Below are 19,610 nucleotides of genomic sequence, written 5' to 3'. Positions count from 1 at the left end.
GTCATCTTCTTAGAAACACATTTTCTTGTCAGTTTACCATTTTTATTTTCTAAAAGTAGATAAACTGGATCTACTCTTATTTAATGGGAAAAAGTTTTTAGAATAAAAATCAAAATGGGTTAATGATTTTTTTTTTTTTTTTTTTTTTTTTTTTTGAAAATCTAGATTTCATTAAGGATTCAAATAAGTATTTTAAATGATATTTATATTATATAAATAAATTTCTTTTTAATTTAACTTTTGTATGTTTTCAATGTGCGTATCTATATTTCAAGTGATTGAACAAGTTTTTATTTGCCCAAATAATTGCCTTATATTTATTGGATGTAAAATGTTTTTTTAACTTATTTCTGTTTCGAAAATTTTTAAATGAAGATTGATCATTTGTATTATTTGGACTACTATACTCATCTTGAATTTTATTTTTTTTACATTTTGGCTGATGTAACCTTTGACCTTAAGGTCAGTATTGTCAAACTATACATATACAGAATTTCAAACTGAAAAGTTTAATCCATGGGAGTGGATTTTCGTTCTATAAATGATTAGAAATCCTATAAAATTTTTGTAGTATAACGTAAACATGTTCAAGTACTCGGCTCTAAATGAGTCCTATGAAGGTTCAATCCTCGCTACAGATTATACTAGTAATAGAATTATTTTAGGCTTCTTGTTCTACTCTGCCATGGTTGATGAAATGAAAATAATCTACATAAATGGTTCAGTTCAAAATTCTGTATGGATTCCAGAGTTCAATACGATTGACCTGAAAAAAATTGGAGGTTACATTAGCCAAAATATGAGAATAACGTCCAAGATGAGTGTAGTGTTAATCATTTAAATATGTACGAATAATCCAAATATTTTTTTTTCTCCTTTTATACACAAACCAAAAATGGTTACATTTAATTTTTTTTTTTTTTTTCTCATTTGAGATATCTTACCATGCTTGTCCGAACTTCAGTTTTTTCTATTTTCCTTATAGAATGGACAGAAATTCAATGACAGAAAAATATTGGGAATATCTTTGATGCCATTCGCAGCAGCATGAAGGGTATAAAGTAAGGCCCTTTTCCTGACCTCATCGTCTGTGACTTGCACTAAAAACACCGCTAAGGATTAGGCATTATTTTCTCTCAAACTGATATGACAGTAACTTTAATTTTCCTACTAACCAATTTCTTTTTTCTTTTAAAAGTGGAGCTAGAAAAAAGTTTACACAATTATCTAAGTTGGAGAATAGGTGAATTTTTTTTTTTGTTTTTCTTAGCTTCAACTAAAAACAATGTTTTCCTAACAATTGTTAATTCATTACTTTTGCTCAATTTTATTTTTAATCTTTCTAATATGACAAATATTGCTTGCAAAAATTCTGACTGTAATTATATTTGTAAATAATTTAATAAAAACTGAGTTTATGCATGTGATAAGTTTTTAATTTAATGTTTTTTTTTAATTTTTTTTTTTACTATGTTTAACTACGAGATATAATAGGGACAGGATACTCCAAATGAACAAATACTGGGGAGTCAGTATGGCTATGCCTTTATTTATTATATAATGTCTATATTCCAAATTTCAAGCTTTAGTCCATCTTATTTGTTTTTTTTTTTTCAGTATGCTAAAACGTTCAATTCTTGACACCATCTGTTTCGTAATGCAGTCAAGAATTGACCATTTTTAGCATGTTGAAAGAAATAAACGGTAAGGGACAACATCTTGAAATTTGGAATATAGACATTTTGTCATTTATTTGCATATGCCCTGTAGTTACATAGAGCTCCATAAACTCAAAGATTGGTATAAATAAAAGGTGAAATATTTTTTTTTTTCCATAAACATAAATTTTTCTAACTAAAGAAAAAAAAAATGTACTTAAATTATTTTGGTATATTGAGTAAGGGGCAGTCACTATTTGTCTTTACAATCATGGAAAGCATTTTTGGAACTAGGCTCGTGTGTATCTCGGAACTGAAAAGTGCATTATTCCACGACTAAACCTGCATTGTCTCCAACGGTAATCAGAAAGGACCTATGTCACTGTTAGTCGTTTGATTTTCTCAATTCATTCCTAGTTTTAAACACTTGCGCAATTTCACATGAAAAGCAAAGTAACAAAAAAAAACCTTGCTAGTTTGTTCTCTGGGAAAGAATGACGGGTTTGGAAATATCTCAAATATTTTACCTCTCCTCCTTGTCCTCAAGTCAACTAAAATTCAGGATTAATTTATTTTCATATTGGTGACTCTGGGAGAACTCTGGTTGGTTCGCTTGTAGAACTAAAAATGACCTCCGAGTTGACGATTCAATGTTCCACAAATATTTAAAATCGCACTAATTAGGTTTTCCCCAACATTTCTGATTAATGGTTGATTACATGAATTGTGTACTTGTGACCCTAGGAAATCTTTGGTTAGTGCCTGCCCCACCTTGAGTGAGAGGTGTGAAAATGTTTCCTAAATGGGTAAAAATTGCAATTTAAAAAAAAATCAAATATTTAACTATTACTTTATTAAATTTTCTCTTAAAAGGTCGTGCTCATTACTTTTAATTTATTTTTTCCTCTTAATTTGTTGATTTGTAATCAATGGTTTAACACGGTCTTTTGACGAATTCCTAAAATGAATAAAATGTTGTACTTTTCCATTTCATGACTTCTTCACCATACATCTTGATAAATACTTAGTCTATGAAACTCGTTTAAATAGTTTTGCATACGCTTTCATTGTTGGTTCCCGGCAAAGGAAGGATTGGACCTAGTAATTCACTCCCGTTCATTTGTTCGCATGCTTTCAAATCTTTCTAATCACAGAAAAATTGAACATTCCTCCCGAATAACAGATATGGCTCTTAACTTTTTAGTGAATTTTCGACAAAACATTAATTATATAGATATAATATATCAATAGATATTGCAATTTATATCCATTCTGGAGCATTTTGTCCACCTTCCCATCGATGACCCTATTTTCAATTAAAATAAAAAAGTGATTTTTCATAATTTCTTTGAAAAACTAGAACAATTTGGATAAAATCAGAAGACCGACTTTGTTCCTTTTTAATATTGGTGATCAATAATATAGCATGGAATAAAGATAAAAAAAAATTAAAATTTTTTGATAATTGTTCCCATAAATAGTAAATCACCACCTAAACATGCAAAATGAGTTTTGATGTTCAGTTTTTTTTTTTTTTTTCCTGTGACTTCCATCTTTTCCCCTTTTTTTTTAAAAATTCATTGTTAGCTCAAATTATAAATTGGCATTTAAAATTACATCTGACATTTTCTTATTGCCTTCACCCATGAAATGTAACTAAAAATGTTAGATGGGCTTGTCGTGTATTTAACATTGTCCAACAATCATTTCTATCTGAAAACCTAACATATAAAGATGACCTAACCGTTACCCCCACTCCACCCCCACCAAAAACACTTCCTTGAATATTAGTCTAATCTTTACAAAAATATATGAAAATCAAACTTCTGTGATTATTGATGACCCAAATAACCTAGAACTTTTAGTATTCAGGAAAAGTGAAGATATTTATAGGTCATTAAGACTTTCTTGAACTAAAATCTGATTTTTCATGCGTATATGCTTGTAAGTTATTGATTAATGATTTTTTTTTTGTTTTTTTTACATAGGCGTCACCACTTATCAAGGCCGATAGGTCACTCAAGGATAAGGGTTAAAAAGTGTAGAGTAGTCAAAAGGACAATATAGTAATCGATAGTAATGGAAGTTCAGTAAATTTGTTAACATAAGTGGAACGGCTCATCAGAAACTTGTTCACGTTGCACTTAAAGACAACCATATTATAGACAGCTGGAAAGCAGGAAAACGGAAGACAATTCCACAGGTGTGCAGTTCTAAGAAAGAAGCTTTGATCATGGAATCTATGTTTAGGTTTAGGCACAGATAAAGAGTGGGGAAAATTATTGATGTTTTCAGCTAGTCTAGTGTTTCTTGTGAAAGTTTGGCGAGGGGGGGGACCATAGATTGAAGCTCAGTCGAACACTTTCCGTGAAAATAACGATAAAGCAGAGACAAACTCGCAACATCTCTTCTGTGAGATAGAGGTTGCAGCGAAGAGAAAAGGACATCTCCCACCAGGCCACAAAGTCTATTTTGAACCCTATCAAGGCAGGACGTCTTTTCTAGCAGCTCCTGCCCATATGTGGTAACAGTATTCCATCCTTGGACGTATCTGGCTCTTATATAGATAGAGAATTGCATCAGCAGTGATCGATCTACTGGATCAATAGAAGGATCTTTTTCCAGCGGCCTTGGCAACAGATTTGATGTACGTATTCCATTTAAGATCAGAAGTAAAGGTCAAGCCCAGAAGCCTGTCAAAACTTGAGGCCTCCCCAAGACGAGAGCCATTCATTTTAATTGATGTCAGATGGGGATCATAACGTTGTTTTCACAATGATTGTCAATAATTTAACATTTGTAACTCTAGTTTTATTAATTTAGCATTTCATTTAGCCATGTTAAATATTTAACAATTAGCTATCAAGAAAAATGTTTTCTATGTTAAATGAGTTAATTTTTCTTTAGAAATATATAGCCCTAAATTTTAAGATTGATACTAAGTTTTTTTTTTTTTTTTTTTTTCTTTTTTCTTTTTTTAGAACAAGGTTCAGTTTGAAATTAAGTTTATTGTAAAATTGTTCTCACCACTTGATCTGATATTGATTAGAAATATAGTTTGCAGAAAATGTTAATTATAATCAGTGGAGTTTTGTTTGCATTATTCTTAAATAGATCCCCCGCCCCCCCCTCCAAAATTGCTTCAATTTTTAAATATTCTAAAGATTTAGTGTTGATATTAGATTCATTTTATTAAGTGTAAAGTTCTAGAGTAACATTTTATTCTGAATTGTTTAAATAAGATTCAACAGAATGCACTTTTTCCTATGTTAAACTTTTGAAATTATAGATTTTCAGGTAAGTAAATTTGAATTGAAGTAATAAACGTAATATTTTTTATTCAAAATATTTGAAATAGTGTTCTGCTTTGAATAAGTTTAATATCGCTTTAAGACTTTAAATTTAATCTAACAGTTTTTTTTCCAAGTAAAATCTTAAAACAAAGCCTAAATTTTGTAATGCAAGGAATTGAAATAACTTAATGAATTGCAGTCAAAATCCTTGACTTGCACCAAACTGAAAACGATTTAAGCCATATTTTGTATCTACTTCATTTGAAGTAGCCATTTTCTTTTTTCTTTGTTGGATTCTCAATTTGCTTTCATTTCTATTTTTCTCTCGCTCATCCACTTTTCTTTTTAAACATATTATTGATTGCATAGCTTATCTAAATGTTGGCTAGCCTTTGCAATTCTGGCATTTTTCTTGCTTTTAACATTCTGCTTAGTGTGTTAAAATAGCAAAGTGTATCTCTTCTGATATATTTCATCTTTTCTATCTTCAGTCAGTGAAGGAGAAATCAGATTGAGGCAATATTTTTATCCCAATCCAGAGTGATCAATTTCCCATATTAAAAACCAACCTTGTTTTTAACTCTACCCTTGTTAGGGAGGCAAGTAGTTTTATTTAATTAGCCACCAAAATCTACACAAATTCAAAGACTGATTTTCATACAAAGTTTCAATCTGGTGTTATACATGTTCAGCATAATCATAATATGTAATAAGGGAAATTTTTAAAAAGCTTTTGAAATTAAAAATTTTATAAGTTTGATACATAAGAGTAATACCATGTATACCTAAAATTGAATTAGTAAAAATTAAAAGTGAATAGTAGTTTGCTTGAAGCATTACTGGTAAACAGGTATGCAGATATTTATGAAAGATGATAGCAATGCAGAAAATCAGTAAATGAACAAAACCAATTGAAGACAATATTTGGGTTACAAATTCGTACAAAATCTATTTTTCCAAAAATCTTTCACATCTCAAATATGAGACTGTTAAATATGAATAAAAAATACTCGGGATGGTGTAACATTTTTTTATAATTTCAGGAGAGAAACTTGCCTTCTCAATGATTTTTTTTTTTCTTTTTTTTTATCTGCTTGATTTTATAATTGCACTTTTATTATTTTACTTTCTATCATTGTCTTCAGACTGAATGTAATGTTCTTTTTCATGGATATAACGTTATATAAAATTTAAATTAAAATTGCACAAATGTTTGAATACGAGATGCAGTTTTTTTTGTTTTTTTTATCAATCTTTATAAATTACTAGTTCCTATCTGTTCACAAACTACTCTTAAGATTTTGGAGATAGACCGCCATTCTGAAACTATTACCTATAGTACTCGAGTATATTTCATATTAACCAAAAGGAATACAGTATTATCTCATACTTTTCATACATGAAAATAAATATTTTAAAATGAGAAAAATAGATGATCCAAATCTTTTTGAGTTGGGGGGGGGGATTTTAGTAAGAGGTTCATTTCATAGCTTGAATGAGTCTACAAAGAGATACTCTGATATCTTGGAAACGATGAGTGATATTGGGAGGGGGGGGGTTAAAGACTATAAATTCATTGAAATTTATTTCAGTGAAAATAAAGTTACTTTCACTCCCTTCTATTAAATAAATGTTGCATACATTTTTGGGTTTCGCTCCAAAAGAGAAATTATAGAAATAAAATTCAAATTTTTTTTTAAGAAATGGTGTTATGGGCTTGACACAAAAGGAGATGAGGTTCCTCACTTCTGCTAGTATTTTCTTTAAACTTTTATCCTATTTTGTGTCTATAAGTGGTAACAAGTGAAATAACGTGGCATCATGATTGCAACAAAACATTTAAAAATATTTATTGAATTTTAGAAATTTATAAAGTTCCTATAATCCTCGAGTAAAGTTTTTTTTTTTTTTTTTTTTTTTTTTTTTTTTTTCCCCCACATTTCTGCTTCCAATAAAAAAATGAAAGAAAAATATACATTCAATCCTATTTCAATATTTCAAACTTTAATTGAAAATAAATTCTCTGGAAAATTTAATCTTAATAACTAGCTCCAATTTGTTGAATTATTTGTATTTTCTTAAAAATACTTATATTATGAGAGAAATATTGTCTTTAATTTTTTATAGATTATTTTTAGATCAATTTTTGTAATGCTAGGAATCATGTGAATCTTTACATGCATTAATTTCCCCCCACCCCGCAATCTTTGTTTTAGATCTTAGAATGTTATTTGTTCATGGTACATAAAAAGAATTTCTAAAGATAAATTTCATTAAATTATTTTAAAAATTAAATATTTCTGCATTCATAGTTGATAATGTTGTCTTGGTTTGAAATATTTAATTCATTGAAATCAAAGCTTATCTAGTGAATCCAAAACTTTGTAAATAGTTGGCTTGCATTTTTATATAACTTCTAAGGTTCAAATCTGATAAGTCGGTGGACCAATAAGATTAAGTGAGAAAAGTTGGATTAAAATTTATTGCATACTTAGAAAATACTAGCCCGAGAGCCCAGCGTTGCCGGGTGTTGAGGTTTATGTTGAGCAAAAAAAAAAAGTCAATTTTTTTAAACTTTGACCCCTATTATGACGTTAACATTCATTGTTTTGGGCTCAAATCAAGTTAGATCCATGTCCAAGGAACCTATATCTAAAATTTCAAGTTTTTAGACCCAGAATTGTCGGCGTTTGGTAGTTCTCAAAGGTCAAAATCATTGAACTTTGACCCCTTAACAGCCAAATTTCTAGCCGAAAACCGATCACATAGATTTTCCCAAATGTCAGTACCCTGTATATCAAATTTCGAGTCTGTAGACTAAAAATTGACAGTTATTGCATAGGGAAATGTACACACAGATACAGACACGTTCACTTTTATAGAAATATAGATTGCCTATAATGAAACTCTTGTTTCAATAATTAAAGAGGAACTTTTTCTAAAACTTTGACTATATATTAATTTTTTTTTTTTTTTTTTTTTTTAATGCAAATTTAAAAATGGGTAAGAACTTTTCAATAACTTTAAAATGCTCTTTAACTTAGTTATTAAATTCAGTTGATCTGCAACATGCCATTAAATTCACAAGATAATGCAATCATTTAATGTTTTAGGAAAATCTTCATCCTTCCATTAATTATACAAGCAACTGGACTCATGAAAAAGAATTTAAAAAACTGTGACAATATATTCCAGTGAACCAAGTGCAAGAAATTCAAATTAAAGGACAGTTAGAATCTTGAAGATCTCTCGGTTTAAATATGAGATGGCAGGTGAATGTCTCTAATCCAATTAGATGCCCCATCCCCAACTTCAACAAAATTGAAAAAGTGGGGAGGGTTCTCAATCCCAAATATTTGTTTGGGTATGATTGTTACAAGGAATTGAGTGGATTTGCCTATGTAATTGGAGTCTGTTAAATACATTTATTTAGGAATTTGTAAACATTGTCAAACGTTGACTTTATAAAGTTTTTTTTTTTTTTTTTTTTTATACATCTCTTTAGATTTCTAAATCTATTAGTAGCAAAGCCTTTTTTTTTTTTAAGTTGAATCTTTTTAACATGTAACAAGTTGAAGTCTAGCATTTGGACTAGACTTCACTGCCTTGTAGATATGTTCCAGGGGTGTCAATTACTGAGTGATTTTAGACTTTAGTAAATGTTATATTGCGGCCCTGTCGGTGGGGCATTAGAATACGCCGACTGTCCCCCTGCAGAGGGTAAAAGTCCCTCAATGAGGGTCCTGGATATGACCTTAAACTATATCCAGTGGTGAGGCCTCAGCTTGTGGGCTTTGGGGAGTGTGGAGTGACCCTTTAATTACCATTGCTCCCAGGTCCACTCTGACCCGGAGTGGTAGTACCTGTTAGGGTCCCAACTATGGGTTAAATAGAAACCAACGTGAAAACAACAAATATATTCTATTAAAAATTTTTTTCAAAATCTTTGAATTCGGCATTAAATAACCTGGAAAGGGTTGATATGCCATAAAACAAAAACAACCAACCACCTTGCATTCATTAACCCTTATCGTTGAATGGCCTTTGTGCCTTGATAAGTGGTGACTCTCTTAGGAGGGGGGTCAGACTTTCTTCCTTACATGTGCTTTCAGACTTCTGCCTCTGGATACATTTGTGGCATTTATCATTTAATGAAAATTAGTAGGGTGATTATGGACTTCATTTTTATTTTTATTTTATTTTTATTTTTTTACACGGTTACAACTTATCGAGGCCTGGAAGCCACTCAGGGATAAGAGTTATTGCAAGTACAGTACGCTAGTGTGGAGATTTAATGAAGTGTTTACTTAAGAGAGCGGTTCATTGGGAATTTGTTAACATTGGACTTGAAGACATCCAAGTTGTAGTCAGGTGGGAAGCAGGCAGACGGAACAGTTCCACAGATGTGCAGTTCTAAGAAAGAAGCTTTGTTCATGGAATCCATGTTTTGATTTAGACACACAATTTGGAGGTTGTCTTGTTAGAACAACTATCATTGCTAGGAAACTTGGTGAGGAAGTACCAATGTCATGATGTTCATTTCGAATACAGTGTTTTCAAAGGCTGCTGAAAGTGATAACTTTTTTATGGGGATGTGATTTTGATGCAACATTCTGTCAATGGAGTCAAATGTGACTCTCCTTGTCATGAACAGTCATCTTTTTATTTATATATATATATATATATATATATATATATATATATATATATTAGTTTTTGTATTTTTGATATTTATAGTCTTTTATATTCCTTCTATATGTCTATTTTTGCCCAGTTTTCTCATCAGATAGTATTTTGTTGGTTACAAGACTCATTCTATGGTCAAATGCTATTTAATATCCTGTTCTAATTTTATTTATTGCAACATATGCATATCCTGTAGAATGAAGGGGAATCCATCCAGTTTACTATGGATTCCAAATTTGCTGCTCAAATTCTTTCATTTAATGCCATTTTACTCTTGTTGGGCAATTAGACGTTTTCTGAGCTTATACAAGCTCACATGTTAGTTCATATGGTTCAACAGGTCAACTGTCAGTGTAGTCTTGTCTAATCATTTGTTTCTAAGATTTCCTTGACCAGGCAACCTTCCTGCAATTTAAGGCATTCATGCTTCTACAGAAAAATGAACACTCCACATAACCATGACAGTGTAACTGATTTGTCTTGTGAATAATCTGTTCTGGGCAAATCCTCTGACCTAATAAGTTGGGTTTTGTCAGATGAGGGCCAAGCATCCACTGCCATATAACATGATGCTCCTTACACTCTCTTCCTGCCTCGTAGAGAGAGAAAGCTTGCTAGAAACCATTCAATAACAATAAATCAACGCTGATTCTGGTTGTAGTTTTCATATAAAGATTAATTATTCACAAGAGAATAAAAAATAATCATGTACAGTTTTTCACAGAATAAAATAAATCTATTTTTCTTTTCTAGTAGTCTTTGATAGTTGTTCAAATTGAGCCTTTTCCTTGTTTTCCTTATTTTTAACAATCGATTTCTTGCTTATCAATTGGTCAGTAGAGGGGTGCTTTCATGCAGGATAAGGTGGTAGACAGTATCTTTCAAGTTCAGACTCCAAAACTTTATCAACTGACTTTTCTTGGTCTGGAGTGCCTTATGTATAGAGGGGTAGTGTATTTCCCATCTAACCAACTCTCGCTCACTGTCACACTCTGGTTCACCCTGATTGGATAATCATCCACCTCTATACATCCCAATCGGGTAACTTTCTGCAGTCTAAAGTTTCCCATCGATTCTCACAAACCGGTTGATTTTCGACCTTGACTTGTAAGGTCATCCCTCGAGCCTAAACATAGTTAAATACTTCAAAATAATTATCTTTTACAGTAGTATTTAACGTTCTGGAAATTTTATTTTTTCCTTTACAGAGAAAATGTATTTCACATGGGTGACCAAGCTGTCTCTTTCTGACCAGTAAGGTTGCCCGGCAATCCCCTGGTATCTATCACCTAAATAAAAGGGTCTAATTCAGCTGTTGTGATCTGGCGAGAACCGGTGTGTCAACGTGATTGTGCCATATTAAGACAACTATGGATGGCAGTAATTGCTGAGAATGCAGTTAGGGGATTCGGAGTTCCTATCCTGTCGCGGTTACCACCTGATGAAGGCCAGAGGAATACTTGATCGAAATGTTGTGAAACAATAACTAATAAAGATGAGGGTAATAGTCCGCAACAAATAAATTAATGGTATAATCATATTTTCACTGACATTAAGCAATGTTGAGCCTGGTTAGCACCGGATTGATGACCAATTTGGAAATGTTAGGCCCTGTATGTAGGGGGGGGCATTAACACCTCCCTGCAAGAGTTGCAAAAACCTAATGTCATCTCTAACGGGGATACATGCAACTGGGGACCACTTGTGAATTACATACTCCCATGAAACTTCCTCCTTTGAAGGAAGCTGGTTAAACTTGCCTTAGTGCCGCAATTTCATTTTCATTGTATATACATCTCTTCTGTAGTTGAGAAACAATGAATGACATTGCTCTGTCAGATAAAATACCAAACTGCATCAGATATATATATATATATATATATATATCAACTTAATGTTTACTGCATGTATAATCACATTCGTTCCTGTTTCTAGGAGCTTCAGGCCTCTATAATTATCGCATGACTGTTAATTTTCCTTTTATAGTAATTTACAATGTAATTAACTCTAGCACATGTTCCTACAAGTGTTTTCGATTTGACAGGGTTGACATCAAAATCTTATCAGAGACTATTGTCTTGCAGCCCTGGCATTTTTTATTTTGCCTCGAGCATTTTCTATCATGCCTGGGTTGATCTGTGATGCTTTGTCACGCATTGATTGTTCTCCTGCTAGATGATTCGGGTTCCAGGAGAATGCAACATTTCATGATGCTGTTGCCAGACTCTCTGCTTGGACTTATCTCGGCACATCTGTTCATCGTTCGTCGTGAATTTCACACCTATTACATCCTGATCATTTCTTTGCATATATCTTTGTGTACGCAACCTGTTTTTGCAAGACTTCTTGTAGTTGTGTAATCTTCTCCACTGCCCCCATTTCTTTCAAACTTTGTAACTGCAACAGAGTAAGGATGGTTACTAAGATGCATCCATTTTCAGGGCTCTACGGACAAACTTATCTTTAGTTGACCTTTGACAACTAAATATTTTGTTTACTAGCCAAATAGAAAAGTTACTAGCCAAACCCACGTGATTTTTAGAATGACATCTTCATTCTGTGACGAGTATGTACATAAAAGTTTGGGTTTTTTTTTTTTTTTTTTTTTTTTTTAAGCGTAATTCTAAATACACAACAAATTTTATGTTGATACTTGAAGGTATAAACATTCCGATTTCTTCAGATATTTTTTAAAAACCTCTTTAAAAAAAAAAAAGTATATTGTTCTATTAAACTTTTATTGTTTAAATAATTTAACTTTGTTCGTTTTTTATATATATATATATATATATGGTGTTCCAAAAGTCTTGGGCACATTTTGACATTGAATATCTCTAGAACTAAAAAACACATCTGGTATATCTGGTATATTTTGGTATAGCCTTACAAAAAACTTAATGCATTTAGCTTTAAAATGGCACCGCTTTCATCTTACTACCATTCACAATTAAGCAGTTATGCGGACTTGGAATGTGCCAAGACTTTTGGAACACCCTGTATATAAAAACGAACTAGCATATATACTAGCAAAAGTACTCGTCGTTGACTGGGTTCAAAAACAGCCTACAGAAAATGGACTCTGATTTATGAAAGTATGATAGGTTATGAAAAGGAAGGGTTGTAAATTTGGGTTGAATTTGGGAGTATCAAAACCAAAGCAAAATATGATGAAAGTAAAAATAAAATAGATAAACTCCTTATACCATACCTGTTCACACTGAAACACTTATCGCAATATTCTGTGGATCTATATTAAAAAAACCTTGTTAAACTTTGTGACATATTTGCATTCTATGAAGGTCAGGTGTGAACGAACACCCCATAATTTTATTATACCATATTTCTTCAAACTGAAACATAATTATCAAAGTATACTTACGCAGATAGATATGAAAAGTTTTTATTAAAGTTTGTGCCGATTTCCATTCTGTGGAGGCCAGGCGCGAACGCAAACCCCACAATTTTATTATATCATCCCTATTTAAGTTAAAACATACTTATCAAAGTATTATGTACATCTATATCAAAAACACTTGTAAACGTTTTTTTAATTTATTTCCATAGTTTGTGGACCAGGCACGTACGCAGACCCCACAATTTTAATGAACCACCATTCTGACAGATCACATACCCATTCCTGTGTCTCGATACATCTATCATATGTAATCAGTTTTTTAAAATAGTCAACCATATAGAAGCCTATTCGTGATCAGACACACAGACATCCAGCTTTATATATATATATATATATATATATATATGAACAAATGATTAATAAAATATGTTAAGACATCTTGAAAAAGAGTTAAAAACATTTAATTAATAATATATATATATATATATATAAAGTTGAAAAAATATTTTTCACTCGGTAGTGAGCTTTGGAAGAGAGTCAGTGAAAGAAATACAATCGCTAAAAGAGAAGTGTTACATTATTTCTAGTCGCCACTTTGAAAACTCACTTGCAATGTAGGGCCCTGATTTTAACCCGTCTTGCGATAAATGTTATCACACATTTAACTGATCCAGGTCTTTCAAAGTTGTGAGCATTAAAAATGTTTACACAACAAGGTCTCTTCAAGCTTCTGCTTGAACACATCTAAAAACATTTTACAATGTAAACCTATTTAGAAAATGATTACATTTGTAGATCATTTTGATGCTAAAAATGATAAATAAAATACCGTGAGGTACCTTCTGCCAGAGTCAATTTAACCTATACGATCCTTTATCAGACTAGTTCATTTCTAAAATTTTTATGTTTAAATATTAGCAATGATTGCTTTTTCACTGCTAAGTTACACTTGCTTTGTGATTTATAATTTACAAATTTTCTTGTTCTGCAACTCTTAAATCTGCCATCTCACATAATTAACTTAACTAAATACTTTACATTAACTGTGACTAAACCAGATAAGACTTTGGAATTTACAGGCAAAATCTCATTTAGATAATCTGTTGATTTAGGCTGTGATAAAATTGTTTTAATTGCCTACAAACTTGTCGTGTATCTCTTAGAACTATTTCAAATTAAGTTTGAATGGTCAGAAAAAAAGGTTAAATGTCATTAAATAATAGGACAATGGTGACCTACATTAATGTAGTTAATTGCATAAATTTTTTCTGTGTCCTCATTAGTGGGAGATACAAACAATGGGTTCTTGTGTAAATAAAGAAGCTTATGTGCATACAAGTAGTTGAACTCTGAAACTTGGAAGTGTTTTAGTTTGAAAAATACAAATCTGGTTTCATTTTATGCGATGATTGTTGATGTTTGCATTCTACTTTGATGACAATAAATTAGTAATTCATATATTTGTATTCATTTTACAAATCCATTAAAAAAAATGATTATCATTTTTAGCATAAAATGATCTACACATGTGAATAAAATACCTTGAGGTACCTTCTACCAGACTTGGTTTAACCTATACGATCCTTCACCAGACTAGTTAATTTCTAATATTTTCTAGATATTAGCAATGATTGCTTTTTTCACTGTTTTACGATAAGTTTATTGTATATCGTTTTCAATATAAATCAATTTTTTTCTTTTTCTTTTTTTTTTTTTATTTTCTTAAAAATAGGAAGTTTATAAAATTGAACAAGTAAAACTTAAACTTACTGTTCTTGACCTATACAAAGCATGTTGATTCCCAGTGTCTGAAGACATTTCAAAAGAAATAGTTTAATACAGTTTGAATTTAATTCTGGCAATAAATAAATCTTTAAAAGCGAAATATTAAGATACATAAAATAAGATTTAAGCACTTACCAATGAATGAATTTCTTTACAGCATTTGCATTATCTGTATTTGTTTTAAAAAAAGGAGTCATTAGCTAATTAACATAGATAATCTGGAAATTACTGGCGAATATCTGGAAATGTCTGTTGCTAAAATGCAATATAGAGCTAGATATAGTGTGTAATCAATGAAATTGATTAGAATTTATTTTTAACAGACTAGTAATTGACTGAATCAAATATTTTGCAGGATATAAACTGCCAATAACCCAAAGGCATAAACTGATTATATTTTATTATATAGAAATTTGTATAAAATATTTCTGAAGTGATCTGCTAAACTGTTAATGATAGATGTGGTTTTATCTGCCTCCTTAATGCAATAATGGAATTCTTTAAAAACTAGAATCTGAGTGCATACCTTATCAAAGTACAATTAATGTGTTCCTCAGCGCTCTCCGGTTAAAAGCGCTAACAACTTGTAGAAAAAAATATCTTTATTTCTTTTTCAAAATGCTAAATTCAATGGTTGCGTGTATTGGTGAGAGCTTGGTGCGACGTAGGACAGAGGTGGGTGTCGGTGGGCGGCGAGCGGCTCCTTACACAAGTCAGGCGTGTGTGTCTGCCCGTCTCGGCTTTTCTGCTGACTGACTCTGCTTTGCAAGCTACCCACTTTGTTTATATAAATCCGTTCCGGCTTCCGCCGCACCTGGATGTCAACGATTTTAACCTGTGACCCATCAACAAGCACATCTGGCCTCCGCTGCCGTTGACAGTTCCACCTCAGTCTCTCACACAATGTACTGTGCGACACAGTAAATATGATTTATTATAAATCATATTTTTAAAAAATATTGACATAATTGGTAGGCAGGCATATATTATTAAAGGATTAATAGTTAAAGTTGACGGGGGTTGGGGGGGGGCAGTAATTTCTAAAGAATTTTTCTTTCTTTTAATATACTAAAATCCCTATTAGAGCTTATCAGTACATTTGCATAAAAAATTACTCTTATTAAGTCTATCTGAACCGGCATGAAAATAAAATGACTTGTGGTTCATGTGCCATTATTCAGATACATTATTGCCAGTTGAATAGTTTTTGCATAATCCTGTTAAAAAAACAAACCTACAAACTAAGATATACTCGGTGAATAAAGTGAAAGAGATACAAACAAAGGGATGGTTAGATTCTTTAAAAGATCTGTTGAAATGTCTGAGATAGTGAGTGTATGTCTGGCATCCAATCGAGATGTTCCATCCCCAAGTAAAGCAATAAGAAAATTGAAGAAAAAATACCCCTGCTCCTTGGACATTGGAGGAGACTATACACCCATATATATTGAGGTGGTAGATGAGAAATCTTGTAAAGTAATTCACATATATTTTATGCTTAACAGAATGAATTACATTGTTCTCATTTCTTATGTGTATACTTTTTTTTTTCTTTTTTTTTTGTGTTCATATAAAACAATCAATTTTTTATTTTTCAAGTTTTATATATTTACTAACGTTGCTTGATCGTAAAAGCCTTCAGTGGCATCGGGCAGAAGTGAAACTGAAAGCAAAATTTTGTAAGCAAAAAGAAAAAAAAAAAATTGGCACCACGAAGACACTGATGTTATAATGTTGCAAATTTAGCTTTTTAAAACTGAAGAACGTAATGATGGTTCGCGCATGCGCAGTTTGCAAACCACATCAAAAGCAAGGTTTTGACCCCCCACCCCAACAAAGCGACATTTCTACACAAAATAATTAACGATTTTTTCCAATTTTTCGATATGTCTGAGAGATTGCTCTTTCTAATGATGCCGATAAGTTTTTAGCAAACATACGAACACACAGATGCTTGACCTTTTTTATATAATAGATTTAGCACCGTTTGCTTTTAAATTTTAATGATTGCTCTAAAAAAAATGTGATTGTCTCTTAAAATCTAAAAACTACAATGTATTTGAAGGTTTCATTAAGTTATTCAGTATATTTTAATTTTTTTAAATATTTTACAATTTTAAAATGTTTAAGATAATGTGAATAAACTTTTTTAAACAGTTAAAACTGTTTAGATTTTTATTTTTTTTTATAGTTACATGCATTTCATTTTTAAAATTTGCTTTTCCATTATTTTACAAAAATTGGATGTCTCCATTTTATTCTAAAAACTTTTACAATAGTTTATGTAGAAAAAAGTATTAGCATAAAGGTATTAAGTTTGGTATTTGTTTTATAGTAAAAGTATCGGACATCTTCACTTCGCATGTCTAAGATTTTATATTTTTTACCAATCTATTTTATTCATTCTTTTTTTATAAAGCTTAATTGTAGTGGATTTATCTTTGTCTGCTTGTGTTGAAACTTTTTATTTGGGGGGAGGGGGTATTTGTATGCGAAGTTTGTATGCACCCAAGATAAATGAAAGTAAATTCTCTGCAAGGAAAAATTGGTAATTCACTTGCTAAAAATGGGTTTGGTTATAAAATAATTCAAGGCTTTTTTTTTTTTTTTTTTTTTTTTTTTTTTCCACTCTCTTAATCCTGAATTTAAAAAAAACAAACTAAAACTAAAAAACAACACTAAAATTATAAATATGGAAATTCTCCATCTTTTTAAATGTTAGAATGAACCAGAAATTGAATGAAATAAAAAGTACGACAAATGATTTTTTGCTTCAAGTTTGTCACAATTTTATCAAGCAAAGTTGATAGTTTGTCTTCTTGCGGAGCTTAGGTTGTAATTAAATTTTATTCTTTATAACTAGAAAATTCTTGTATCATGTAAGAACCGTGTGTATATTAAATGAAGTGAGATTGAAATTTCAAAGTTATTTTCCCAAATCTGAAACTTTTTGAATAACTTCAACTCGTTCTTTTGTATCAAGTGTTGTTTGGTATTGCATGATATTTTTTGTCCCTTGTTTTCCTATGTTACACTGTTGAAGTGAATAATTTTTTGTGGTAAAAATGTCATTAATTTTTTTTTTTTTTTTTTTTATTATTATAGCACCTTAGATATTGCAATATTAGTTTTGGGTCTGTTTCTCTTTATTTCATGTGAATGTATTCTGTTAATAATTTTATCTTTTTCCTATTCTCATCAATGCTATGAAACAGGATTTATTTTTCCTCTAACTTGAACACATTATTACAGCAACATTTTTTTTTTTCTTAGTCCTCTAAAAGTAAATACCAATACCATATTGGTAAAAATTTCAAGGTTTTTATTTATATATTTAATGATTGTTTTCACCATTTTCTTTTGCGGATGAATTCTGAATCAAACCAGGACCAAACTCAAAGAAAAGCAACCTACCTCCTCCCTTGAGGCTTGCATTTACGAATATCCGCGGGCTTAGAACTTAGATGATCTTGAATCATATCTCCTTGTAAACACCCCGGATATCTTAGCATTAAGTGAAACTAACCTTCAGTCCTCCATTCCCTCTAACCACTTTAACATGCCTGGTTATCTTCCACTCTGCCGTAAGGACTGGGACAGACATATGCATGTGCTTGGAGTCTATATTCGCAACACCCTCCCCCTTACTAGAGAAACAAAACTAGAAACAGACGACTAGGCCTTTATATGTTTCAGACTAAATATGCAACATAATATTAGCTACTCATATTTTCTCTAGCGCTCTCCCTCAACCCAGGACTGTACCCTAATTAACAAATTCTCTGACAGCATAGATATAGGACTCTCCCTCGATAATAGCGCTGAAGTACATGTCTTTGGTGACTTCATTGTCCACCACAGTAACTGGCTTGGATTCTCTAATTAGACGTAGCTGGTAGCACAACACATAGCTTCGCTATATCCCATTCCCTATCTGACGGCTACGTTTCCCAGACTAGCAAGACCAACATGCCTCACTTCTAGATCTATTTCTGACAACAGTTCCCGATGATTGTACAACAAATGCCCACAGCCCACTCGGGAATGCTGATCACGCTGTGATAATGGTAGAAATCACCCTAAATTCTCGCCCTAAAACTGAAGACCCACTACTCAAAACAACAAGGTATTACAAAAAGGCCGATTGGGAAGCCATCAGGTGTTATATTTACATTAGTATTATTGTTCTTTGTTAAAAGTGCATGTTAGAGTCTCATTACAAGTGATGTTGTGTAGAGGGATGTTGAGACTTAGAGAGAGAGAGCTTGTTGTTGGAAGAGAGATTCCTATTTATAAAATGTTCATACTTAGAAGTGTAGATATGAGATGTAGAGTTCACATTGTAGATATGAGATGTCGAGACATGTATGTAAAGACATTCTAAACCACATGATATATAAGACATATAATAACAATTTTCACTTTACCTTTTGGTAAAATTACAACACAGACGACGTTTATAAAAACACATGATGGGTTTATTTCTTCTCACGACCGGCTGTGGTTTTCTGAGTCAAGAATTCAAGGCTTCACATTCTAAGTTTCAAAAGTGACCGTCTCTCTTCTAGACGTTCGAATGTCCATGTCTGGACTGTCGTCTGTCGTCCTCATACTCTCTCTGACTCTCCCTCCGTCTCTCCCCCAGTTTCTCCTTAACTCTAAAGTTTTCTAACTATATCGAGAACTTCCCATTTTCCATGACGTCATACACATGTTAAAACATGTGTCTTCTTTCACGTGTTCTGGACATGCGTGTCCAAAACTTTTTCCTTTGTTTACAAAAGGAATTTTAACCTATATTCTCAGTAACCTATTTTTCCAATATGTTAAAAA

The 19,610-nt window shown here is 31.7% G+C and overlaps 1 protein-coding gene across 13 annotated transcripts in view; it reads left to right on the top strand.

The window, feature by feature from the left end:
- Positions 1 to 19,610, top strand: part of LOC145285826 (protein CLEC16A-like) — a 154,181-nt gene that overhangs the window by 31,598 nt on the left and 102,973 nt on the right. For 6 of the 13 annotated variants that reach the window (XM_080134263.1, XM_080134261.1, XM_080134260.1 and 3 more), the window contains exon 2: positions 986 to 1,061. The exons of the other annotated variants lie outside the window; for them this stretch is intronic. In XM_080134263.1, coding sequence (XP_079990389.1) covers positions 1,048 to 1,061 — 14 coding nt within the window. In that variant the 5' untranslated portion in view covers positions 986 to 1,047. The remainder of the gene's footprint in view (positions 1 to 985; positions 1,062 to 19,610) is intronic. 13 annotated transcript variants of the gene reach the window in all.

Source organism: Euprymna scolopes, chromosome 10, assembly GCF_053919585.1.
Source record: "Euprymna scolopes isolate OS-2025 chromosome 10, ASM5391958v1, whole genome shotgun sequence".
In the NCBI taxonomy this organism is placed as follows: Eukaryota; Metazoa; Mollusca; class Cephalopoda; order Sepiida; family Sepiolidae; genus Euprymna; species Euprymna scolopes.
This window is presented reverse-complemented; position numbering and strand designations above follow the sequence as displayed.